This window comes from Gadus chalcogrammus, chromosome 12, assembly GCF_026213295.1.
Source record: "Gadus chalcogrammus isolate NIFS_2021 chromosome 12, NIFS_Gcha_1.0, whole genome shotgun sequence".
NCBI lineage: Eukaryota > Metazoa > Chordata > Actinopteri > Gadiformes > Gadidae > Gadus > Gadus chalcogrammus.
This window is the reverse complement of record NC_079423.1, coordinates 27,029,677-27,057,011: the sequence shown is the minus strand read 5'-3', so window position 1 is coordinate 27,057,011 and position 27,335 is coordinate 27,029,677. Positions and strand designations below refer to the sequence as shown.

At 46.0% G+C, this 27,335-nt stretch overlaps 2 protein-coding genes across 6 annotated transcripts in view; one reads left to right on the top strand and one right to left on the bottom strand.

The window, feature by feature from the left end:
* The window catches only part of LOC130393534 (salivary glue protein Sgs-3-like), a 40,725-nt gene extending 20,844 nt beyond the window's left edge, over window positions 1-19,881 (bottom strand). For 2 of the 5 annotated variants that reach the window (XM_056604206.1, XM_056604205.1), the window contains exons 1-5: window positions 19,552-19,876; window positions 19,100-19,306; window positions 18,847-18,995; window positions 18,609-18,703; window positions 17,426-18,210 (exon numbers count right to left, since the gene is read on the bottom strand). In XM_056604206.1, the coding sequence (XP_056460181.1) occupies window positions 17,426-18,210; window positions 18,609-18,703; window positions 18,847-18,995; window positions 19,100-19,306; window positions 19,552-19,660 (1,345 nt within the window). In that variant the 5' untranslated portion in view covers window positions 19,661-19,876. The other 3 variants (XM_056604211.1, XM_056604207.1, XM_056604208.1) reach the window with 3 other exon arrangements.
* Window positions 19,882-21,474: 1,593 nt separating this feature from the next.
* Window positions 21,475-23,733, top strand: LOC130392787 (uncharacterized). The gene is made up of 3 exons (XM_056603284.1): window positions 21,475-21,507; window positions 21,767-21,865; window positions 22,444-23,733. The coding sequence occupies exon 3, from the start codon at window positions 22,612-22,614 to the stop codon at window positions 23,731-23,733; it is 1,122 nt and encodes a 373-aa protein (XP_056459259.1). The 5' UTR covers window positions 21,475-21,507; window positions 21,767-21,865; window positions 22,444-22,611.
* Window positions 23,734-27,335: the final 3,602 nt, after the last annotated feature.

Here is a 27,335-nt window from a genome sequence, read left to right as displayed (position 1 = left end):
GTCGGCGCCGAGGCACCAAAAGCACGCCAAGTGCCCGTCACTCGGTGCCAGGGAGGCGGGACAGGAGGTGCATAGGGGCCCTGAAAAGGGCCTAGCTCTAGGAGCGCTCTCAGGTGGCCCTGAAAAGGGCCGTTTGTCCATGGCCTCGCCCGAGCCGCTGCCACCGGCTTGGGGGATCCGTGTCGAAGTCATCTTAATGTTCTCGATTTTCCGCTGATAAGCACAAGGGCTGAAAGAAAAGGGAGGATGAGCGACGGTATACACCGCCTTATATACACACGAAACCGTGGGAAATGTGGGCGGTGCCCACGCAGATTGGTGCATAGTTGAAATTTTCAGTGCGCGCACTGAGGGACGGGACGGGACAAGCCCATAAGGCGAAGCCTAGATGGCGTAGCCTGCATGAAATAGAACTGAATTACAGATATCTCTATCTGTAGTTTCGACTAGTCACAATTACGTTACAGATATCTTGAATCAAAATTCCAACTATTCAAAATGTAATTACGACTAGTCAGAAAGAAGTTGTTGATATCTGCAATGTTAATTCCGGATTGGTTCAGAGTATCTGTAACGGCAGGCAGTGTTTTCCTGCTCTGTGGGGTATTATATGTAATTCGGTCTTTGACCTCAAGGTGGACTCGTGTTATTTCTCGTAAATGTGTCTGTTTTATTTCTTGTTCATTGGTTTGTCGTGAAGCTTCGAGAAGCTGGTGTAGCAGCTTCAGACAAGTCAGGTTCTATATACGTTCTAAGGTTTTATGTTTCAAGCAGGCAACAAGAGATATTTAAGTTAACCCCGTTGGCTACAAGCAGGCAAAGTGGTTAGTGTTGTGTTTTTGTTTCCTTTTTGTTTGCCGTGGAGGATTTGTGTGTTCTTTGGTAATTGTTTGTGTGTTAAACTAATTCCATGTCTGTATTGTATTGTAGTTCTACGGTGTGACTAAACTATCAGTAAAAGGAGCCGGTGCCTCGAGTATTTCTATTGGCGTTACAGTAGAACACTACAATGCATCGTGAAGACTCCAAGATGGACGTAACACGGAGCTGCGCGCGGATGGACGTAACACGCCTTGCGTGCGGACAGAAGACGACGTCACCGCACACTATTAAAAGGAGGTACCGCAATAAGAACTTATGGAAGCATATATGTAGCAAAATTCAAATGGCAATGCAATTTGCAATTTGCAATTCAATATGTCATTAAATTATGCAATTGACAATTCATTATGCAATTTTATAATGTGATTTGTAAATACGTTATTCTAAAGCCGCTTTTCCACCGCACATGTAGCTCGACTCGACACGACACGACTCGACACGACTCGACACGGTAGCAGCGCGGGTGCTTTTCCACCGCAAATAGTACCTCCGGGACGTGGGCGGGGTCGTCTGCGCAAAAGGGCCGTGACGTATTTTTGTACGCGACGCAAACAACACCTACGTAACTCACACATGGACAGAACCCACATAACAACAATGGAGAACATCGATGCGATGGTATTCGTGTTCGTATTATTAGCTGGCATGTTGAAGAAGTGGAATATGTTGGCTGCGGCGCTACTATGGCTGTTCTATCGTTACCAGCATGGTTGCCATGTCGCTCTCGTGACTTTGTCACACTCTCTGGCCAATCAGTGGCCGGCCGTCTGCCGACGTCACCTTTTAGCATCGGCTCAGCCGCTTGGAACCTAGAGCGAGGCGGTACTAGAAAAAGCAGCCACTTGAGGTACTAGATCGCGGTGGAAACGCAAAAAAGGCGAGCTGAGTCGAGTCGAGTCGAGTCGTGTCGAGCTGGTACCATGCAGTGGAAAAGCGGCTTAAGTGTATTTTAATATGCAAAGTGACAATGCAATCCTCAATTAAATTTTGCAAAAGTTATAACAATAAAAATAGAATAACATTTAGTCAAATTCTTTGAGTTCCTTTATTCAAATTGAAAAGCTATAGCGTCCCCGTGATTGCAATCCACTTCGCCATGCTCCGTGTGTTGCGATATTCAATTGACATTTCAATCCGCAAAAGATTTGGCAAAACGTTTTCCAAAACGTAATCCAAAACGTTTTCCAAATAGTCAATATGCAAAGTGGCAAACGTATCGGCCAATTAGCGTATGGGCGGGAATTACGTCACTTTCTATTGCCTCCAAGGGTATCTCCACCATGATCTCCACGGTGGGTCTCTGTTTACCACACTGGCGTCAAAACGTACCAGTGAGGATAAGTCGTCTATCCTATCTCCCAGAACACGCCCTCTATCAACTGCATCTGTGTCTTCAACACGATTGTTCTCCACATCATCGGCCAAACTTCGGAGCGTATCAATAATCTCCTCCATTGGTGACCATTGACCTGACACATACAAACGTTTTTTTTTTTTTTTAATACATTTTATTGACAATTAGCAATACAACAACAGCCAAGGGGTACAGATATGGCAGACATACAAAATACAGACACAAAAAATACAAAATGCAGCATTAAATTAAATAAAAAGATTATAAAGAGCACACACACTAAGGGCCCTTTTTTAACGGTCTGAAACGCAAGTGGGAAGCGCAAAGCGCAAGTAGCTTTGTGGCGGTTCTACGGCGCTATCGCTATTTTACAGGCGGATAAATGACACTTGCGTCGCGGCGCAAATGTCAAAAGGGTTGGTCTGAAGCAGCCTAGTTACCCGTAGATGTGGTTTGGGCGTAACGTCCAACAAACCAATGAGAGTGCCAGCTCCCATCCCCTTTAAGAGCCATGAGCGCATTTGAATCGGACAAGTTGATATTTTGACAGCGCGTCTGCAGTCTCCGATGAGACAGATGCACATGAATTTCAAACTGCAAATGGCTCAGTTTATTGCCAAATAATATGGCCTAATTCACACATGGAATAAGGGGTTTTCTTCCACAACTTTAGAAATACTGAGTCCTCAAATAAATTTTGGCAAAGAAAACGTATATGATATAACATATGATATGCGGTAACTGTGGTTCTATTTAATGATATACGCAATACATTATAAACATTGTTTCTTATCAGTATTGTATGCTATCCTAATATGCATGTGTCCCCGCGGTAATAGACATTGCCATTGATTGTACTATGCGTTACGTGTTTAGTTTGCGTGTGTTTAAACAGAGCACACACGCGCCCGCATTCATTCATTCTTTTTAACACTCACTCGCGGTAAAACAATGTTTTTCACGATCAAATACTCATCAATCCTAAAAGTTATGGGCATGTAGGCCTACACGATGTCTCTGTCAAGAAAATATGTGTTTTCTGTACGGTGTTTGCAGATGCATTGATTTAAAAGTACAACTTATTACCGCTGCATCAGCTGCTCTTTCCCAAATAATTTACCAAGAATGTGCGGCTAGGTAGATGGGAGAAGCAAAGTGTATGCGCGAGGTGCACAAGAAATCCGTATGCATCGCACGCGCATGTATGCATGCGCCCTTAAAATAGCATCTGAACAACGCGCCACTGACTTTAAACCACGTATTTCCTGGTCAGTAGCGCAATGGTATTCAGAAACGGCAAAATACCGTTTGCGCCAGAACACGCCTCCTCCTTCCGCCGAACCGCCCCTTGGGGCGCATGATCAATCCCTAATTTACCGGCGAGTGGTGGTGGTGGGCAAAGAACGCTCTGCGCCAGTTGTAAACTAGCAACGACACATGCGCCAGTGACTAAGTCCCTTACGCCGGATGCAAGATAGGGCCCTAAGTGTTTTAATAGCTGTCCCATTCCTATTGCCTGGTTTCATTCTCAAACACAACAAAAAGCGGTTTCTGATTCGAGTATTTACATTTATGAATACGCCATTTAGCTAATAAAATAATAAGGTTTATAATAAAATATTGGTTTGCTTGACTAGAGGTGTAATTGAAGAAACCAAACAATACATGTTCAATACAACAAACTAGTGACTACATTATAGGTTCGTGTTCCCCTCTTATGGATCGAGTGGGAGGGAACTGGTTAGGAGTCACGGGGCTAGGGGGACGCTTTAGAGTGTTGCACTAGAGTACAAACCATGCACTGTGACTGATCGTTCTGTTCTGCTTTATTGGAATAAACAGTTATAATTAGGTTGCCTACGTCCTCCTTTTCCTCCGGCACTACACTGGTGACCCCGACGTTCGTTTTTGTTATTTATTTGTTTACCAAAACAAAGAACACTGCGATTCTCAACATGTCCGCCCGAGGAAGACGTTCACGGCGGCAGACATCACCGTCCCCTGTCGGGATGACGCAGGCCGTGCGCACCCCCACTCTTAAACTGCCGGAGTTCTGGGACTCAACGCCTGCTGCATGGTTCGCTATAGTGGAGGCACATTTCAATAAAAGCGACGTTACCGACGATGACGACCGGTACAACCATGCTGTGGCTATGTTGGGCCGCTCCACCGCAGCACGTGTGGTGGGGTTTCTCTCCACCCCCCCGACGACCAACAAATATGAGCGCCTCAAGGCCCTGCTCCTGGAGACATTTGAGCTTTCCACCGCAGAGAGGGTGCGCCGCTTATTTGACGTGTCGGACTTGGGTGATGAGAGGCCCTCGGCACGTATGGAGAGGATGCTAAACCTGCTCGGTGCAGAAGACCCCATGATCCTTTTCACGGAGCTATTTATGCGCACGCTGCCAGCTCAGGTCAGGATGGCGCTGGCTAACACCACCATCATTGGATCACGCGCCCTGGCCAGGGAGGCGGGGCGGTTCGTCTTGGCCATGCCTCAACGGTCCCCCGACCTGCTTGCTCCCGCGGCTGCCCCGCCACCGGACCGTCGCAGGAGGGCGAAGGACGACGCCGGACCCTCTGGCCAGCCGGGTAACGCTGCGGGCCATTGTTTCTACCACGCCAATTTTGGCGCCACGGCCAAACGTTGCCGCTCGCCCTGCTCCTTTGGACGGACGGGAAACGGCAGGGCCGGCGCTCAGTAGTAGCCCTGAGCGCTGGTGGCACCAACAGGCTGCTCTTCATCCAAGACACCGTCTCCGGTCGCAGATTCCTCTGCGACACAGGTGCCCAGTGGAGCATCATTCCGTCAGGGGGATCGGAGGTGGCGAAGGGGGAGCACGGCCCGCAGTTGGTGGGTGCGGACGGCACGCCTATCCGTTCCTATGGCACTAGAGCGGTGGACGTGTGCTTCGGAGGGCAACGCTTTACCTGGGATTTTGTCGTCGCAGCTGTTACATTTCCCCTCCTTGGCGCAGTTTTTCTGTGCGCCCATAACCTTTTAGTGGACGTGGGGAACAGGCGCCTGGTGAACTCACAGACTTTCGCTTCCTTCGCCTGTACGCAGGGGGAGGCGGTCTACAACGGGTTGTCCAACACGCTCGCTGAAAGTGACCAGTACCTTCGGCTGCTGGCACAATTCCCTGACCTTACTAGGCCCACCTTCTCCGCGCCCACGGTGAAGCACGGAGTGGAGCACCACATCGAGACCAATGGGCCTCCCCTCCACGCCAGAGCCAGGCGCCTCAACCCGGAGAAGCTGTCCGTCGCCAGGGCAGAGTTTGCGCACATGGAGCAGGTGGGCATCGTTCGACGCTCGAACAGCCCCTGGGCGTCTCCCCTGCACATCGTCCCTAAGCCGGACGGTGGGTGGCGCCCATGTGGGGACTACCGCCGCCTCAACGACGCGTCCAAGCCTGACCGCTACCCGGTCCCGCATATCCAGGACTTTTCAGCGCACCTGGCGGGCAAACGCATCTTCTCCAAGGTAGACCTGGTACGAGGGTACCATCAGGTCCCGGTGCACCCAGAGGACGTCCCTAAGACAGCCGTCGTCACCCCCTTCGGTCTCTTCGAGTTTTTGCGGATGCCCTTCGGCCTGAGGAACGCGGCACAGACCTTCCAACGCCTCATGCGCTCGGTGCTCCAGGACCTGCCCTTCCTCTTCGTCTACTTGGATGACATCCTCGTCGCGAGCACCACGGAAGAGGATCACCTGTCCCACCTCCGGACCCTCTTCACACGGCTCAGCCAACATGGGCTGATTGTCAATCCGGCAAAGTGTGAGTTCGGAAGGGACACCCTTAACTTTCTCGGGCATCAGGTCTCCGCGGAGGGTGTGATCCCCCTCCCCTCGAAGGTGGAAGCGGTTGCAGCCTTCCCACGCCCCTGCACGGTCAGTGAGCTCAAGGGGTTCATCGGGATGGTGACCTTCTACTACCGTTTCCTCCACCACATAGCTCACATCCTGCAGCCGCTGTACGAGGCCCAGAAGGGCAATGCTCTTAAACAACAGGTTGACTGGACGGCGGAACGTGTCAAGGCCTTCCAGGACACCAAGGCGGCCCTGGCCCGCGCGGCCATGGTGGCCCACCCCTCACCCTCTGCTCCCACTGCTCTCACCACGGACGCGTCAGACTTTGCCGTGGGCGCAGTGTATGAGCAGTGGGTTGGGGATGCCTGGCAGCCACTCGCGTTCTTCAGCCGCCAGCTGTCTCCCAGAGAGCGTAAGTACAGCACCTTCGACAGGGAGCTCCTCGGGCTGTGGCTCGCGGTCAGACACTTCCGTTTTTTATTGGAAGGCCGTGAGTTTACTGCCTACGTGGACCACAAGCCGCTCACACACGCCATGTCCAAGGCAGCGGAGCCGTGGTCCGACCGCTAGCAGCGCCAACTCTCCTACATTTCCGAGTTCACCACAGACATCCAGCACGTGGCTGGGGAGTCCAACGTGGTCGCGGATTGTCTCTCCAGGGCGGTGGTCGGTGCAGTCCAGCTGAACCTGGACTACTCCCGCATGGCTGTGGATCAGGCCGCCGACCCCTCCGTCCAAGCTCTGAGGTCGTCGGACACGGGGCTGCGTCTGGAGGAGGTGCTCTTCAGTGATGCAGGGGCCAAGCTCCTGTGCGACGTTTCCATGGATCAGCCAAGGCCTGTAGTCCCCGCCAACTGGAGACGCCCAGTCTTCGAGGCGGTACACAGCTTGTCTCACCTAGGTCGGAAACCGTCCTCGCGGCTGGTGTCAGAGAAGTTCGTCTGGCACGGATTCAAGAGAGATGTGAGGGCCTGGGTCGACACTTGCACTGCCTGTCAACGCGCCAAGGTGCATCGCCATGTCAAGGCCCCCCTGGAACACTTCTCGGTGCCAGAGCGGAGGTTCGACCATGTCAACGTGGACCTGGTGGGACCCCTACCCCCCTCGCATGGCTTCACTTACCTCTTCACCATGGTGGACAGGACGACACGCTGGCCGGAGGCAGTCCCGCTCTCCTCAACGACAGCCCCCGACCTGGCCCGGGCGTTCATCGCGGTGTGGGTCTCCCGCTACGGCACTCCTGCTGACCTCTCCTCTGACCGTGGCCCGCAGTTTACTTCGGGGCTGTGGGCGGCAGTGGCGGAGAATCTGGGGGTCAAGCTACACCGCACTACCGCCTACCACCCGCAGGCTAACGGACTTGTTGAGCGCTTTCATCGCTCCATGAAGGCCGCCCTTCGAGCCAGCCTCACGGACAGCAACTGGCTCGACAAATGGGTCATGGCTCGACAAATGGGCCCAAGCATGCCGTGGGTCATGCTTGGGCTCAGGACAGCGCCCAAGGAGGACCTCCGGTCGTAGTCGGCCGAGCTGGTGTTCGGACAGCCGCTGCGGGTCCCTGGTGACTTCATCCCCAAGTCGACGGAGCCCTGGTCCGCCTCCGCTCAGCGCGCCTCCCTGCTCGACGGCGCCAGGACCTTCGCCCCGGTCCCAACCACGCAGCATGGTGTACCGGCTTCGCGAGTGCCCCCGGAGCTGCAGTCTGCGGGTTATGTTTTCATTCGCCACGACGGCCACAGAGCTCCGCTACGACCTCCCTATGACGGAGCTTTCCGTGTCATCGAGGCAGGAGCCAAGAGCTTCATGGTTGACATGGGGGGTAAGCCTGAGTGTGTGTCGGTTGATCGCCTCAAACCGGCTCACTTGGACCTTGAACTGCCCTCGGATTTGGCTTTGCCACCGCGCAGGGGCCGCCCTCCTGTCCTGCCCCCCCTGCCAAGTCGTGGCCATTCCCCCCTACAAGCCCCCACAGCTTGCGGCCCTCCAGTCGTCGCAGCCCCCCGCCCCGCCCAACATGGGGATGTGATGGACGATGTCACGCCTCCTCCCGCACCTCCTGACTATGCCTACAGTCGGGGGGGCCGGGCCATACGCCCTCCTCGCCTCTGGGATTTTGAGTATTGAGGTGAACACTGGGGGGGCTGGTGTAGTGACTACATTATAGGTTTGTGTTCCCCTCTTACGGATCGAGTGGGAGGGAACTGGTTAGGAGTCACGGGGCTAGGGGGATGCTTTAGAGTGTTGCACTAGAGTACGAACCATGCACTGTGACTGATCGTTCTGTTCTGCTTTATTGGAATAAACAGTTATAATTAAGTTGCCTACGTCCTCCTTTTCCTCCGGCACTACAAAACAATACATGTTCAATACAACAAACAATTCATGTTCAATACAAAAACAATACATGTTCAATACAAGACACATACGAACGTGTACAAGGAAATGATGAGCAAGTGACGTAGTTCCCGCCCAGACGCTGATTGGCTTATACGTTTGCCACTTTGGATATTGACTTTTTGGAAAACGTTTTGGATTCCGTTTTGCCAAATCTTTTGCATGGCGTTCGTTTTGCGGATTGAAATGTCATTTGAATATCGCAAGACACGGAGCGTGGCGAAATGGATTGCAATCACGGGGACGCTATAGCTATTCAATTTGAATAAAGGAACTCAAAGAATTTGACAAATGCAAATCTAATTGAGGATTGCATTGTCACTTTGCATATTAAAATACACTTTGAATAACGTATTTACAAATTACAGTATAAAATTGCATAATGAATTCTCAATTGCATAATGTAATTGCAAATTGCATTGCGATTTGAATTTTGCTACATATATGCTTCCATAAGAACTGTCGCGCTTGAATGCACAAGGAGAAGACGTTAAAGGCTACAAAAGCAAGAATGCTGAAGATCGCATCTTGAAAGTAGCACAAGTAATCTGCCATTTAAGCTGCGTTGTGGACATTTCATTTGTGTGCTGCCTTAATGTGACAGAGGACATTTTATATGCGGTTGGTTGTAAGAATCAAAGTGACTTAGTAAATACAGTGTTTTGAAGTGAGTTAAGTGTAAGATGTTTTAAGTTTAACATTGAATTATTGCATGTGATTTCATACAAGTGGGTTTTTCATATTAAGACTGTACCTAAGGTTTCATAGCAATTATTGTTTGCCTTCCATTGCAATTCTAAACAGGTTTTACAGCAGTGTGATGCCTTGATGTGTAGTTAAACAATTTGAAGCTAAGGCAATCCCAAAGGCCTTATACAGTTAAACATATTGCCTATTTTAATTCAGATTGTGCATTTAGAAAGGGAAACATTTATTTTGGGTTTCATATTTTATTTCATATCTGCACATTTGAGAAGTACATTTCATTTAAATGTCAACACATTCCAGGGGTTTTTCTAGAAAAAATTCACAAGGGGGAAAACATCAATGGCGAGGGAGCAAAGCGACCGAGCGGGGGCGAAGGTGTGGAAGGGGGGGGAACCCCCCCTTCCGCGGTGCGGAGCTTTTGAAAATTTGAGGTAGAAATGTGATCATTCTGAGGCTTGTGAAGGACCAGTATGTTGACTCGTATAGTAAGGCCAAATTACTCAAAATGGCTAAGTTACCATAGATGCAGAACATTACATACAGTAATGTATATAGAAAAAAAAACACGTATATATACGCTATATTTTCTTTCTTCTCAGACACTCTCAGATTCACTGAACTGATAAATTTGGTTCGGGAGAAGAGATAAAAGCCTGCCTACACTGTAAACTGATTGGTTGACTTACCGATCCAGGCCAATCAGGAGGCGCCTGAGGCTCACGTGCACACTGCCTCATGCACAGTTTCTAGATCCCTCTCTGTTGTGCTGCGCGCTCGCTACACAGATGCGAACGCGGTTAGGAGCACGTCTGTCTCCTGTGCGCGGTCTTGCTCGCTCGCTCTCCATTCCCGGAGATTTTAAGTCATTTTTTATTTATTTTTTTATTTATTTTTTTATTTTTTTATTTTTTTCACTGTACATTGATTTTTTTTTTTTTTTCGACAAGGAGGCGCTGGGTTGAAACAAGGAGGCGCAGCGCCCCTCTTTCCCGGTTTAGATTAACCCCTGCATTCATAAACATGTAACGTGTCACAAACAAGCGTAAGTGCTACACAGGCAACTAAAGAAGCCAAGCATGGAGACCCACAAGAAGATGGTGAAAATACCCCAGCTCAAGCTGACTGGTGAGCAGGCTGAAGCGACAGCACAAGACGCACAATCCCAGGTTGGTGCATATATCACACAACAGCCTCCAGACATGAGAAGACGCGAACGTCCACGAACGCTAACTGAAAAAAGAAAAGGCTCAGCTGGATGAAAGGTGTGAACTGAATGCACATTTTGTGAAACTATATGGAAAGTGGAAATATCACATTAATGGCTTAAGACGAACCATTAGGGAAAATGATGCTGTGGATCTGATTGAGGATGTTGTAAGCACAATCAACTCTATCTAAGATCAGATTGATGAAACTTACCTCAAAATAAGAGATATTGCAACTCCTGAACCTGAAATCTGGAGAATAAATGACACATGTAATGCACTCACTGTGACTGCAAATAAAGGGCTCAACAATACCTCAGTGGTAATGGAGATTCAGAAGTTGTACCCTGGCCTGAAGCTGAGTCAGTGTTTGACAACACAGTATCCAGTGCAAGTTCGCTTAAACCCAGCTGTAAGTCAAACAACTCTTCCAGTCTGTCACGATAAACTACAAGCAGCGGCCGAAGTTGCAGCTACACAAGAAGTTCTCAAAATAATGAAAGAACAACGTCAACAAGAAGAAGAGATTCGGAAACTTGAGGTGGAGGAACAAATGTTAACGGCTCAAAGAAAAGCTGAAGAAAAGGAAATTGAAGCAGAGAATGCTAGAAAACGAACGTTTATTTCAGAAAGCGCTGCTAGAAAAACGGAGCTGGAAAAGAAAAGGCGAGAAGTGGAACGGTTGGAGGTAATAAAAAAGCACAATGCAGCACAAGCCAGGCTGAATATTTTCTCAGAAGATCATTATGACGAGGTAGCGCACCAGTCAGCCATTTTGACTGAACAGAGTCAAGACATCTATCCATCCTCACTAGGTTCCAGTTTCCCCCTACCAACCATCCGCACTCAACCCTGTAAGCAACCCCTTCTATCCTGCTCAACAAGCACCGCCTCCCCAAGCTAGACCTGCTCAGCAAACCATACCTGATCCATCTTTGAAGGAGCTATTGAAGGACATTTTCTCGTAGCAACAGAAAAGGTTTACAAAACCACCTGGGACAAACTTGAGGACGGATACGGCAATCAGTTTTTTATTGGTAAGGCATACCGCGACAAGATACACGCATGGCATAAAATTGGTCACAAGGACAGCGAAGATCTTCGTGAGTTTGCGATTTTTCGAAGCAGTGTTGAATCAGCCATGCCTTATGTTCAGGGTTTACAAGCTCTTAACGACTGTGTGGAAAACCAAAAAATAGCTGCCAAATTACCTGATTGGTTAAGCGCAAGTTGGAACAGAAAAGTCTCTATGTACCAAGATGAACACAAACTGTTCCCTGATTTCAGTTGCTTCATGCAGTTTCTCAACCTTGAGACTCGAATTGCATGCAACCCAGTCACATCCTTTTCAGCCATACATGTAATAGAACAAGAAGCTAAGCAACATGTAAGGGAATATCCACAAAGTCAGAAACCCAGTGCTAGGGCTTTCACCACTAGGTCAAGTGAGAAGATGAGCATCATGTGCATTTTCTGGAAGAGGCAAGTTCATACTCTCCATACATGTTTAAAAATGATGGAAAGGACAGTTGAAGAAAGGGTTACATTTGTACAACTGGAGAAGTTGTGTTTTGGCTGCCTTAAGACTGGCCACAACTCCAAAGACTGTACATCTAGGAGCATATGTGACTCATGTGGACGAAACCACCCTACATGCTTGCATCAGGATCGATGGGTGTATAACCAAGGAGAAAGAAGAGAAACCGAACGTGGACAATCTAACGAAACCAAGGAAGCTAAAATTAGTCCACATGAGTCCACACTGTCACGTACCCAAGAGTCAAAGCAAGCTACCTCCAACAGAGTCGTTCAAGAGAAAGGTACCACTCATACATCTACTGTCGTCCAAGTTTATGTCTCCACATCAGCTGAACCAGACAAAGAAGTTCTAGTGTATGCCTTGCTCGACACTCAGAGTGACATCACCTTCATATTAAAGGATACAGCGGAGGCATTGAATGTCAAGAAGGAGCCTGTGAAACTGACAGTTTCAACAATAACATCAATCACAAAGGTCGTGTCCAGCCAAAGGGTGAGCGGTCTACGAGTAAGAGGCATTAACTCTGAACATATAATCAAACTCCCAACAACTTATACCAGGGATTATATACCAGCAAATATATCTATACCCACAAGTACAACTGCAAAGTTATGGCCTCAATTAGAACATCTAGAGCATGAAATGTCTCCAGAGCTTGACTGTGAAGTAGGATTGTTGATAGGCTATAACTGCCCCCAAGTCCTTCTTCCCAGAGACGTCATTAGTGGCAGTGAGGACCAGCCATGCGCGCTCAAGTCTACGTTGGGTTGGCGCATCATTGGCTACAGCAATGCTGGCCTTGAACAGAAGGACTCATCTGACAGTGAGGATGACAAGAAGAAGAAGAAGCAGAAGAAGAAGGACTCCAGTTCAAGTTCATCTGATAGCGACAAGGATAAAAAGAAGAAGGATAAGAAGAAAGATAAGAAGAAAGACAAGAAGGAGGATAATAAAAAGGGGGAGAAGGAGGGCGGTCACCAGGAGGACGAGGAGAATGTCGCTGTTGTTTCTGTTGCTGGTGACGAGGTTGCAGGAACAAGTGGTTATGGAGACAAGGACAAGAAGGAGAACAAGCCGAAAGGGGATCGCCCGGTGGCACACAACCTCTTTGCTGAGGGTGTCCAGGCACAGCCAAGGGATCAGGATCCTGGCAACATGAGTTCTGGAACAGGTGGTGAAAGGAGTATTTGCTGAGTCTGCAACAGAGAAGTAAATAGAACAAGGACAGGAGAAATGCTAAAGTGAATGACATAGTCCTTCTGCAAGATGATGCTACATCCAGAAATCAGTGGAAGATGGCAAAGGTTACCGAAGTCTTCCCAGGAGTTGATGGGAAAGTCAGAAAGATCAAACTACTGCTTAGTGACACAACACGAGACAGTAAAGGCACATACACAACTAGACCATTTTATTTGGAAAGGTCCGTACATTAAACTGTACTTTTGCTTGAAGCTGAGTAAAAGGTCAATTAATTTGTGAAAGTGATGTAACCACATTTTCTGAATATACAATGTTTTGTTTTGGGAAGGACGCTGTTCACCATGTTAAGTCTGTTAGAAATCATACATTGTCTGATGGTGGGAGTGTATGTGCAGGCAGTGTTTTCCTGCTCTGTGGGGTATTATATGTAATTTGGTCTTTGATCTCATGGTGGACTTGTGTTATTTCTCGTAAATGTATCTGTTTTATTTCTTGTTCGTTGGTTTGTCGGGAAGCTTCGAGAAGCTAGTGTCGCAGCTGCAGACAAGTCACGTTCTATATACGTTCTAAGGTTTTATGTTTTGTGGCAACCAGTAGAGGGCGTGTACCGGCGCCACCCACGTGCCAGGGACAGGGAGCGTTCTCCAGCTGATCAGGATCAGCTGGATGGGAAACAGCCGGCGAGAGGAAAGCGTGGAGGGGATAAAGCAGAGCGGAGGACTGACTGCAGGAAGGCGACCCCCCGACAACGGAGTAGGAGACGCATACCCCCACGACGGCTACGAGGCTCACGGAGACCCTAGCCTAGAGACTTGATGCTCGTATTATACTCATTGTTAAATAAACGCCGTGACCGGCTTTATACCCGCCTCAACCGTGCCTACTTGCCGTGTAAACCAGCCTCTCCGCCAACCGGGGAGCCACAGTTTCAAGCAGGCAGCAAGAGAGATTTAAGTTAACCCCATTGGCTACAAGCAGGCAAAGTTGTTAGTGTTGTGTTTTTGTTTCCTTTTTGTTTGCCGTGGAGGATTTGTGTGCTCTTGGGTAATTGTTTGTGTGTTCAACTAATTTCATGTCTGTATTGTATTGTAGTTCTACGGTGTGATTAAACCATCAGTAAAAGGAGCCGGTGCCTCGAGTATTTCAATGGGCGTTACAGTATCCAACTCACCTGTCAATCAATTTTTTGAATTAAATGCCTGCAAACAGTGCGTAATCAAAGCTCCCCCACAGGGGTGTGTACCCAACACTCTCCAGTGGTGGATAAATGAGCAGGGAGGGAGCACTAGTTACGAGGCAACCCATATGTCATGTACCGGCGGGAATAGAGAACAATGAGAGATTTAAAGTTTGTTAAAACAAATATAAGTTTGTATAAGAAAGTAGTACATTGCTGAAAAATCAATAGGCATTTCACAATGGTTTTACTAAGAGCAAAAATGCTAAAATCGTATGAAATAAAAAGATGTCCCATGTGACATGGACGCTATTCGATGACAAAAAAGCCATCAAGTATACTCCATGAACAAATAATCAAGCTCACATAATAGATAGGCCTAAATAGCATGCTTAAGGTTGTTCCACCTGATATCGCGCTTCAGAAACGGCCAATCATAGGAAAGCCCGCCCTGCCTTGGTTCCCTCTGGCTGTTACGCGCGAGAGGCTGTTATGCGCTCGCTGAGGTAATTTGTGCGCGCGAGAGGCTGTTTTACGCGCGCAGAGGTAATTTGCGCGCACGCAGAGATCATTTGCGCGCTCGCAGTTAATATCTTCGCGTGTGGAATAATATAATACGCCCGAATGCATCTTTTATCACATTAGTGAATTATGGCACTAATGTGTCGCCATAGGCGCGAGACTTGTATCCTGTTTAATAATATGTTCAAACATCCCATGCAGTATATAAAGCAAATGAAAGTCACTATTAATATTAATAATAACAATAATAATAATACATTCAACTTATATAGCGCTTATCTAAATCCTCAAAGTCGCTCAAAGATCCCATGGCAGGAAAATTTTACTTTCTGAGGTTTCCTAACATTATTATAAGTTCCGCTAGCCTACCTATGCTCCCCCAGTAGCTAGAAATTTCGTTGGGTGTAAAACTAGCACTATGCATTCTGATCCACCTTGGAAAAAACAATGTTCAGACTAGCCGTTTTTGAGTATTCCCTGTATGTCGTCATATTAATTATTATTTTTATTGCCGGAAAAACTGATATTATTGAAGGTAAAAGAGTAGAGATTTGTTCAACACTGACAATCATCAACATTTAATAGAGCAGAGCCCACTACAGCTATATTTCCTTTCAACATGATACCTATAATTTTCACAATGACAGCAGTCTCTGTATAAAGAAAGCATATATGTTCCAACAATTGTAATCATCTGTTATTACTGGTGGCAAATTCTAATTAATCATTTATTATTAAATATATGAAAGGTCCAGTTGTGTAATAACCTCAAACCATCCATTAGTAATCCTTAGAAGTCTTCAAGTATGTAAATGGAAGGTTTTATTTTTGGTTGGGCTAATAAGTGCCCTTATAGCCTGCAACAAATGAACATAGAGAAAATGTAATTAGACAGGAAAGAGACAAATTTACTGTCATGTACAGTGAAATTACTAAATGTTCCTGCTTGAACAAACCACTGATATATTCTGATATTCTGAAAACACTGAAGAAACTGTGACGCCGTTAAATTTGGTTTGCGTTAACGCCGTTAATAACGCGTTTAACTGACAGCTCTAGTTAAAATGCAATGATTGACGTGAAATTAATGATTTTATTCAGTTTAAATAGTTAGTAGATAGTTAATAGTTTGTTATTTTGTAGATTTAAGAGCTAGGTATATATTTTGAGTGTCACTTTTAGAAATACATCAGTGATCCATCCATCCATATTATAATGCTCTGTGAGAATATGAGTTCTGGTTGACTACATATGTCTCTTTACATTTCTTAACATGAGACACACTTGATGTTGACCTCTCCCTTCTAATTTCTGACCTTACAGGGCCTCTCTTCCCTCATTGGTTCAGAGTATCCATCTGACATGTCAATCAAATTTTGGAATACAAACAGTGCGTAGGCCTAATCAAAGCTCCCCCACAGGGGCGTGTACCCAACACTCTCCAGTAGCGGATAAATGAGCAGGGAGGGAGCACCAGGTACGAGGCAACCCATATGTCATGTACCGGCGGGAATAGAGAACAATGAGAGCTTAAAAGTTTGTAAAACACATATAAGAATGTGAGGGACCGGCGTGGTCGCCCCACGTATCTGGCCAACTGGGAATTTCGAATGTGGGCAAAAATGAGGGCAATGGACTGAGGACTAAGAAAAAGTGAAGTTTTAATGTCTCCAAAACATTCACAAAAAATAGAGCAACGTTTCAAATGAAAAGGAAATGACTCCATCTGTCAGCAAACATAAACTCAGGTAGCCTAGCCTAGCCTAACCTAACCTAACCTAACCTAACCTAACCTAACCTAACCTAACCTAACCTAACCTAACCTAACCTAACGTCTCTCGTACTGGCCTCACGTCAAGCCAGCACCACCTTCAGCCCCAAACACCAAATGAGAAAGCCCTTAAATAGGAAAATCGCAATTGGACCAATCACGGCCGTATGGGCCAGACCATTAGTTGGGGGAACATTATTTACCTAAAGCTAACAATCCAACATAACTGAACAGAAAGTACATTGTGTGAATACTAAATAAACATGATACTAAATAAACAATCACCAAATACATATATACCCACACCCTGTGCACAACCTAAAGATATAAAACAGCTGTTTCTATCAACACCCCCCTGGGCTATTCCCTGATACTCTGATCCTAAGCTCCCTTAGCATACTGCCCCCTACCTGGACGGAAGACCAATTTTACACCAGCCCAATATAATATATACACACACAATATAATAATAATAATAATAATTTCTCTAATGCGGGACAGTGAGAAGGGGGAGGATTTCACCTTCTCACAGTTTGGATAAGAAAGTAGTAGATGGTTGAAAAAACAATAGGCATTTCACAATGGTTTTACTAAGAGCAAAAATGCGAAAACCTTATGAAATAAAAACAGGTCCCTTGTGACATTGGCGCTATTTGATGACAAAAAAGCCATCAAGTATACTCCATGAACAAATAATCAAGCTCACATAATAGATAGGCCTACATAGCGTGCTTAAGGTTGTTCCACCTGATGATACATAAAATATATTAAATATATTTTGTATTTTGACAATACACGATTTTTGTGTATAACTTGGTTGTGTAGTATCTGTAGTAATTTGTTGTATAGCACTAGTACTTGGATTTGTAGTACTTGTTTGTTCTGTACTTGGTTGTTCTGTTATTGTTTGTTCTGTAGTTGGTTGTTCTGTACTTTGTTGGTTGGTACTTGGTAACTCTGTACTTGGTTGTTCGGTACTTGGTTGTTCTGTACTTGGTTGTTCTGTTATTGTTTGTTCTGTAGTTGGTTGTTCTGTACTTTGTTGGTTGGTACTTGGTTGTTCGGTACTTGGTTGTTCTGTACTTGGTTGTTCTGTACTTGTTTGTTCTGTAGTTGGTTGTTCTGTTATTGTTTGTTCTGTAGTTGGTTGTTCTGTACTTTGTTGGTTGGTACTTGGTTGTTCTGTACTTGGTTGTTCTGTACTTGTTTGTTCTGTAGTTGGTTGTTCTGTTATTGTTTGTTCTGTAGTTGGTTGTTCTGTACTTTGTTGGTTGGTACTTGGTTGTTCGGTACTTGGTTGTTCTGTACTTGGTTGTTCTGTACTTGTTTGTTCTGTAGTTGGTTGTTCTGTTATTGTTTGTTCTGTAGTTGGTTGTTCTGTACTTTGTTGGTTGGTACTTGGTTGTTCGGTACTTGGTTGTTCTGTACTTGGTTGTTCTGTACTTGTTTGTTCTGTAGTTGGTTGTTCTGTTATTGTTTGTTGTGTAGTTGGTTGTTCTGTATTTGGTTGGTCTGTACTTGGTTGTTCTGTACTGGGCTTGGAAGTTAGTGTTGTAGTTGGTGGCTGTGTTGTTGAAGCTGGTGTCTGTATAGTGACAATCACTGGACTCCAAAATGTTTTGAAATCTTGAACAAATGTGGCTCTGAAAAACACCCCCCCCCCCCCACACACACACACACACACACACACACACACACACACACACACACACACACACACACACACACACACACACACACACACACACACACACACACACACACACACACACACACACACACACACACAGATAAACCAATAAATACATGCATAGTTAATGTAGGCCATATAATAACCAAGAATATAACCATTTCACTAATTGGAAAATTGTAAGGGGAAATTATGGATTGTTTTATTGCATGTTCCTGATGTACTTTTTCTAAATTTTTCCTATGGGTAGGCCTGAGGTAAAAAACTGATTGAATGAAGCTTAAACATTCATACATTATTGGGGTAGTCTTAATTAATTAAGGTGTATGAAATAACAGAATGGACATTTACCGCACAAAGAATGAAGAGGATCCATTTTCCTGTGCTTGCCATTTAACTTGAACAAAAGTCTTTGGATTGTTTGAGTTTTGAGTAACAGCAGAATCCTAAACAAAGATAAACTATGTCAAACAAAAGTTCAAACCAGGTCTATATAAAGTCACTGCAGTAATTATATGACCTATACATGTAGACATTATTTTATTTTCAGTAAAGATGATTTAATAGTTAGTTGGTAGTAGCAGCTTACCTGAATGCCATTGCACGTCAAGCCAGTACTTCCAGGACCAAACTCAACGAAACTTCCTTTGGCTGGATCTATTTCTGACTTCCGGACATCCACCATGAACCCTGTAAATGGTGGAATTGGTCCAGGAGACACCCTGATTCCTAGACTCACTAAACAAATACAGATTGAAGAGATCAGATACGTTGAGAAAAAATGATATGTAGGCTACATATTCCCTATTAAAAAAAAATGAACAGTATTCATATAGGCCTACCGATAATTGACTCCCCCTCACCGGCGATGGCATTGACCTCAAAAGGTATATCGCTGTTCTGTGGGGTAAAATCTGAATGGTCAGGCAACAGGGAAGTGCAAGACTGAACAAATCCCCCACTACTAAAGCCCATTGCAAGTGTGACGATCTGAAGGCCAAAAAAAAGGCCAACGAACCCGTGGAGGGTACCCATCAAGAAAGGAAAACCTGAAACAAAAGAAACCTGGACTGGCATCATGATGATTTAAACAGTTGTATATCTCAGGCATCCGTTAAGGAAAATAGTAATATTAGCCACGGATTAAGACTCATGTTTAAAAAAGAACAGAAGCAGTAGTATAGCCCTAATTATAGCCTATCACTTTATTTCTATATCCCCTTCCCAAAGCAGGTTACAAAGTACTTAACGGAACACAATAAAACCCCAAAAAATAAAAAAGATTCTGCCTTACCTGAAGCAGTAAAATGTAAATGAGCTGACTGTAACAGATAGCCTTTATGACAGCCGCTTGTTATCAACCCAATGAGACGATCAACAAGATGACCGGTATTAGATGGCATTTGTAATGAAATGAAACACCTGGTTTTTGTTCCACCTTTGTACTGTTTCACCCAGGTGTGGCGTTGCCACACCTTGTTTCCAAAGATTGTCTGGTATGATGGAGAATCAATTGTGACATGCCACTGTCCTCAGTGGCAAATTAGGAACTTTAATAGGAACAGGGTCACCCTTAAAATGTAATCTGCAATCTTCATGGATACCTATAAAGCAAATTAGGGTAAATTATTCTGCTCACAATATAGCCAATACATATTTATTGATAGAGTGAAACTCTCCATCAATCAAAATAATGATCAAAATGCAGACATGTTCCAAATGAACAACACAATAAAGACATTGTTACAACCCCACTGTCTAGGGGTACTGGGGGAGGAAACGGATGTTAGCTGGCCGGGTTATGGATGATAGATGAGCAAAGTGTTTGCCAATAAGATAGGACTGGAAACAACAGATGATGGTAACAAGGGGCTAACTGGCATTGGTGAACATAAAACAGAAAAATAAGCCTTGTGTATGTAAGTGGATAGTATCAAGTATAAAGCAGTGAGAGACGGAGAAGATTCATAGCATGCTTTTAATCCACTCCTGTGTATCGTTCTACCTCCACTCTGGTGCATGCGTATTATATGAACAACTCTGGTGGCATAGTGCCACTACCTGGGCAGAATGGGCATGCACTATACCACAAAGCCCAAAACCACTATGCAACTGGGTCATGGGCAGCAGCTAACCCAACAGGTAAAACAGGAATTCAAAGCCTACCAGCTGCCAAGTGGACCACAAGACTACTTCCCTGACCTAAACTAACCCAAAAATACAGTGGGAAGTGTATTATGTCATCAGCGTAGCAGTGACAGGAAAAATCGTGCGATAATGATTACAGAGCCCAATGATCTACTATATAGAGGGATTATCAGTCTACGTCGCTCTGCGTCACTCCCCGCTCTACGCGCATGTCATTTGCAGAAAGTGACGAGAGTGACAAGAGCCGCCATCATATGGGGTCAGAACAGTCTCATTAATAATGCATATTAATGAGAAAATGTGTGAGAAAATTTGTGTGTGGATCAAAAATGCGTTTGTGAAACTTATTTTTGTTTATGGATTTATTTTACATTTATACATACCGATATCCATTTGTGTGTGCATTGAAATGTTTTTGTGAGAAGAGAGTAATTTATATATAAATCACAAAATACATTTGTGAATCCTTCTCTGTGCATTTATTATTAATGAGACTGTTCTGACCTCATACAATCATGTCTTGTTGTGCGGTTGGTTGCACAAACCCTTTTAATAAGACTGATTATCCCATATATTCTACCTCTCACCTGCCAACACAATAAAATATTTCAAATGCTTTGATAATTAAGCTTTTTCTTATTCGTATTGCATGCTTATTAAATGCATACTCTGTTTGAGTTCATCTCCCTCAAAAAGTAGTCCCCTTTAATAACGATCGATCAAATTGGTTTTTGACACCTCGAAGGGCATTATCCCGCTTATACCATGGTCACTTGCCAAAGAAAAGAAATTAAGATCATTCATTTATATTTTCATGCGTTTTACAATCCAAATATAAAGTTTTTCACTTAAATAGGACAACGGGAGGTATTCTAGTCCACTGAGCTATGAGCCAGAGAGTTAACGTTATGGATTCTACATATTTATAATTCGAAATTCGTCCCAGCCTTTATACCACAGTTACTCTAGAGTCTATAGCATAACCGCGTTGTCTGATTACAGTTTCATTCAATTTTTACAATTTACCAGCTCTCGTTTTGAAGAATAATCACCACGCCATCGTTTCAATGGGAATCGCGACGGTCTATACTTTCAACATAAGGTGTACATATTTATAATTCGAAATTTGTCCCAGCCTTTATACCACAGATACTATTGGGTCTATAGCATATAACCACATTTTCTGATTACAGTTGAATGTAACAGTAAGCTGACAAAATTGCTAATTAACACCGCAACTGCAAATTAACCACGATGGCAACCGGTCAAACAAATTAAATTTTATTATTATTATTATTTTTTAATTCTGCGCTCGCATCCGCCGTGTTGATAAACAAATATTCCCCCTATATGAAAAACAGAAGGGGCCCCAGTACAGAGCCATGATGAACACCAGTGTCGAGAGTGCAGGGTTTGGACCAGGAGCCAATCCATGTGACCTGAAAGGTGCGATTCTTCAGGTAGGATATGAACCAAGATAGCACAGAGCAGGAAATTGCGGGCTGTTGATTTTCTGCTGTGAGGAAATCTGTAGCCCGCAATCGCAGCTACTTTGATGTGAACGTGCACAGAGCGCAAAGCTCAGAGCCGGACAATGACCACCGTCGTCATACCAGTTAACTCTGACCGGGGCTTTAGTTTTTGTTGAGCCGGATTATGAACACTAGAGCCTGGATATGTTGAGCCTCCGTCGTAGTCAAGCCCTCAGGTCTACTCTTCATGTCATAACTGCGCCACCTTGGCTAAACTGCACTGATGTCATCATAACTTCATAAGTTTTCATTTTCAAATGATTATGAATACTGTGGCGACTCCTACCCCCGGGGAGTCTGGGTATTCATAATGTTTGGGGAAAAGGGGTTTTATTGTCTTTGTATAACTTGTTGTGTTATTAGGTTAAGTGGGGTTAACGGGTTTGGGTTCTTTATTGTTTGTGATTTAATTGTGATGTGTGGTGTGATCGGGACCATTAGTGAGAGTGTTGTGTGTGTTGGTCAGTTGTGCCGTGTTTTCTGTTATTTTGGGTGTTTGAATAAAGGCAGCTCTCGGGGTCGTGCGGTGTACTGAGGCACGAGAGTTGCGTCAACGGTTAAACCTGGGCTCCCGTCTCGTCCTTCCCGCGCTGCTCGCCACATTGGTGTCAGAAGTGGGATGTGGCCTGCGCATGCGCGGGGGGATTTGAGTTTCGCGGTTTAGCCCATGGACAATGCACCCTCGGGGGGATTTGAGTTTCGCGGTCGAGCCCATGGACAACGCACCCTGCGCTATGGGAGCGCAGCGCCCCCCTGTGGACACGACCGGAAGGCCCGGAGGACCGGCAGCTGCCCACCGTCCCAGGACAGCGGTTAGGCTGCCGAAGTTCACCGGGGTAACGCAGTTGGAACCATACCTGGCCCAGTTCCGGCTTGCAGCATGGCACAACGGCTGGGGTGCCGAGGAGGCGGTTGTCCACCTTGCCCTGGCGTTGGAGGGGACGGCAGCACGGGTGCTGCTCGACCTGGACCAAGCGGACCAGCGAGACCTTCAGGCCCTGATCCAAGCATTGGAGAGACGGTTGGGTGAACGGGTCTCCAGCAACGAGAGCAAGCAGTTGCTGGCTTCTCACCGCCGCAGGGAGGAGGAGAGCCTGGGGGTCCACGCTGCGGATGTCCAGCTTTTGACCCGACGCAGCTACCCGGAATTTTCCGCGGCTACACGGGAGGCCCTGGCGCTCCACGCTTTCCTGCGGGGACTGCAGCCGGAGAGTCTGGGGCAGCATGTCCGCCTCACCGCGCCCCAGACCCTCGATGCGGCTCTGGACCAGGCCGAACGGGCTGAGGTGGAGCTCTGCCGCCGTCGCGGTGGTGGATCCGTGGACGCGGCTGGGGCAGCCCTCCCCCCCGGCACCAAGAACGTGGGGGTCAAGTCCAGGCAACGGAAGGGCCGGATCCGGACGGCCACCGCCACCGAGACGGCTGAGGCTTCCCTTGCGCAGTGTCGGCAGCTGGGGCTGGTCGAGGACTGCGGGTGGACGTGGCAGCGTGCCACTCATCCTCGTCGCAGCCGCCGGCGTGGCCGTCGGAAGGCCAGACGTCGGAGGGCGGCGGAGGATGGGGTGCCCGAACGGCGCTCCAGAGGCCCCCTACAGCGGAACCTGGTGGGGGCCCCGATGGAGGTGGTCCCCGACCACAACCCCAGGACCGCTACTGACTGTTGGAGACAGGCGTCCCAACCCGAGGGGAAGGCTGCACCGCAACGGGGCCGCTACTGGCCGGGGCCAAGGCGGCGGCGCCGGCCCCCTGAACAATCGGGACTGTGCAGTGGGTGTTGGGGTCGTCGGGACGTCTGACCCCTAAGGTGGGGGCTGTGTGGCGACTCCTACCCCCGGGGAGTCTGGGTATTCATAATGTTTGGGGAAAAGGGGTTTTATTGTCTTTGTATAACTTGTTGTGTTATTAGGTTAAGTGGGGTTAACGGGTTTGGGTTCTTTATTGTTTGTGTGTTAATTGTGATGTGTGGTGTGATCGGGACCATTAGTGAGAGTGTTGTGTGTGTTGGTCAGTTGTGCCGTGTTTTCTGTTATGTGGGGTGTTTGAATAAAGGCAGCTCTCGGGGTCGTTCGGTGTACTGAGGCACGAGAGTTGCGTCAACGTTTAAACCTGGGCTCCCGTCTCGTCCTTCCCGCGCTGCTCGCCACAATACCATTATTGTTATTTGAACCCGTGTCAGTATTGACTGTGGGCGATGGGGTTCTCTGTGTCTGCTAGTGTCTATAATACAGTAATATTTTTGTCGACATTATCAAACGGAAGAACTTTTAATTTGAAGAGCACAGGGCAACGAAGGACACTACCCAATTTTTTTGAGTTATTTTATTCAAATTGAAATGCTATAGCGTCTCCGTGATTGCAATGCAATACGCAACGCTCTGTGTGTTTCGAAATTCGAATTACATTTCAATTCGCAAAACTCTTTGCAAAAAATGTTGCAAAACGTTTTGCGAAAGATTTTGCAAAACGTTTTGCAAAAGATTATGCAAAACGCATTGCAAAAACGTATCAGCCAATCGCGTCTGGGCGGGAATTACGTCACTTCCTCGTCAGACCAGCTGATCATCCACGACCTAGTACTTGGCACTTTATTTTCTATGCCTAGCATTGTGCCAGGTTTGACTGGGTTGACGACACGTATAGTAATAATGTGAAAATGGCAGAAAAGACGATTGCGGAGCTGCTGCGGGAGGCCGCTGCAGCTCTAGAGGAGCAGCGGGATGCGGGGTACGAAAGAGCGACCAACATGCCTGCACCGGATCGCACCGGAGAAGGGCGTGCAAACCGCATGTGCCACTTTTCTGCTCGTATAGGCTACTTTTCTGAAATAACGGGAGCGTGTCTATGTTCCCGGGTCCTATGTTCCCCGCTTTGTATGTGACCGGGGAACATAGGACCCTGTGAGCAAATCTTTTTTTCGTAGGATGGTAGGGGCAAGTACCGCCTTTTTCGCCTCTGATTCGCCTGTGATTGGTTAGAATGTCTCACCTCCGATTGGTTATGGTTAGGGTTAGGGTTAACCCTCACCCTAAACCTGACCCTAACCCTTTGCGCCCGGGGAACATAGGGATGACCCCGAAATAACTAGTCAGGTGCATTATCTCCCTTGGATGATCTGTAGGTATGTTTTGTTGATCTGAATAAACGTTGTGTCTGGAGTGATACTGCCTAGCGTCACATACATTGATTGATTCTCAAGCTCGCTGCTTTGCTTAGAAACGATCCAGAGCAAGAGACTACACCACATCAGGTGACCAAAATGATAGCGAAAGAGCGAATAACATACTTTTTGGCTGGGTTGTAGGCAGTGGAGGGAAACGCAACTTTAGGTTTTGAATAACTGGTGTAATGGCCTCTTCTTTTTGGAAACGAGACAAATACCATGGTCTATAATAACATGGACAGTCGGGTCACAAGTTTATCTGGCTGCCTCCTGCTCTTAGGAAGTCTAGTTGTGCTTTTTAGTACTGCAGATGATCAAGTTTCTGTGGCTCAACGGCACAATGGAATGGAATCTCAGCTTGAAATATTCCCCCCAAAAAATGGTATGAGTTCGAATCCCGTATTTATCATAAAGAAAAGACATTTTCCATGTATTTTGGCTTAAAATTTCCTCCAATTAGAATCCAAATACGAATGAGATGGGTATGTTTCTGACATTTTATTGAAACAAATCAAAGAGGCATTGCAAGGACAGCTACGAGTCTTTTCCCGAATTCCAACCATGGACCTATTCCATATTGCATTTTAATAAAATGCAATATGAAATTCCATTATGCCCATGTACTTTCACCATACATAACTATATAAAAAATAAAAGGGCCTGCAGGAAAATATAAATACAGTAAGCAAAAAATTAACTTTGACGGAATGTTTCTGATCGTGCTTCAGGCTCTTCGTAGACGGGCTCTGCAAGTACTAGCAGAGCCCGTCTACGAAGAGCCTGGGCACTTCCTATACGCCCCATTGTACCGATCTTGGTTGTAGTTCTATTAGACATCCACTGGGTGTGATCGCGGGCGAGTCCAGAATGAATGGGAGTCTATGGGGCTAGACGGCTAAATATGTCTCTTTCACCTGCTTGTCGTTGAAATATCGCAAATTTTATTGTACATTCCGCAAGTTCAATATAGATTATAGTTCAAAAGACGAATGAATGAGTACTTATGTCCTTTCGATTTCTTACAGTTTGGGCCGTTGTTGGCCGTACACGCTAGCATTCTGCTAATGAATGCTGATTGGTCAGGGACGGATTTGCGACTGATTACGACCAGAGACCCCTCTTGACGGCATCTGAAACTGAAGCATGATCAGAAACATTCCGTCGAAGTTAATTTTTTGCGTACTGTATTTATATTTTCCTGCAGGCCCTTTTATTTTTTATATAGTTATGTATGGTGAAAGTACATGGGCATAATGGAATTTCTTCCATTTCATGTGTTCAATGTTCAATGTGTTATATACGTGGTAGGTACGGTGCACCAGATGTTATAAACATTAAACGGTCACATAAATCATTACTATTTTTAGAAAATGTATGTTTGTTTCATATAATTGTATTGGAAGTCCTGGTTTTCACTAGGGTTGCCGCGGCGTGGACATTTTCACACCGAGTAATACACTCGTCTCAACACCGGTATTACCGAGTATAAACGGTATAAACTTTGAAACTAGGTCAACCGCCACACAAGCATCGGTTTTTAGACCCTTCTCGTCCTTCAGTTGCCGCCAACGTTCGAAAGCAGCGCCTAGGATTATTCTTGATTTCAGTTTTTCTCTTTCAGCGTTTTATTATCAATTACTCTCTGAAAAAGAGTTTTCCTTCTCTTTGCTGGTGGTGGTGGTGGTGGTGGGGATGGTGGCGTCTTGTCTGCCATGGAAATTGTCTTCTACTGCTAGGTCCAAATGTGGATTAACTAGTTCCAGTAGCTACCGCAGGATAACAACAAACAGGAGCTTGCTCTGGGTCACGAGTACTGCACGAAGGGGTCGGGCGCGGGGGAGGGCAGTACGACCGTTTGATTGACGTACTTACTGTCCAATGCAACTCGGTGGCGCTGGAAATGATTGGCTGGAGTTTTTCGAGCCCTGCCCGTTCCACAGATGATTGACTTGTTTAATTTTCATGTCAGTACTTCTAACTCAGTGGCTGTAAGCGGGTTATGATAAGGATTTCAAGTAATTTTGCAAAAATGGCCAAAAAAGCGAATTCCATACCCAACCTTTAATAATAACAATAATAATAATACATTGAACTTATATAGCGCTTATCTAAATCCTCAAAGTCGCTCAAAGATCCCATGGCAGGAAAATTTCACTTTCTGAGGTTTCCTAACATTATTATAAGTTCCGCTAGCCTACCTGTGATGTGTGGTGCCTACCTAGCTAGAAATTTCGTTGG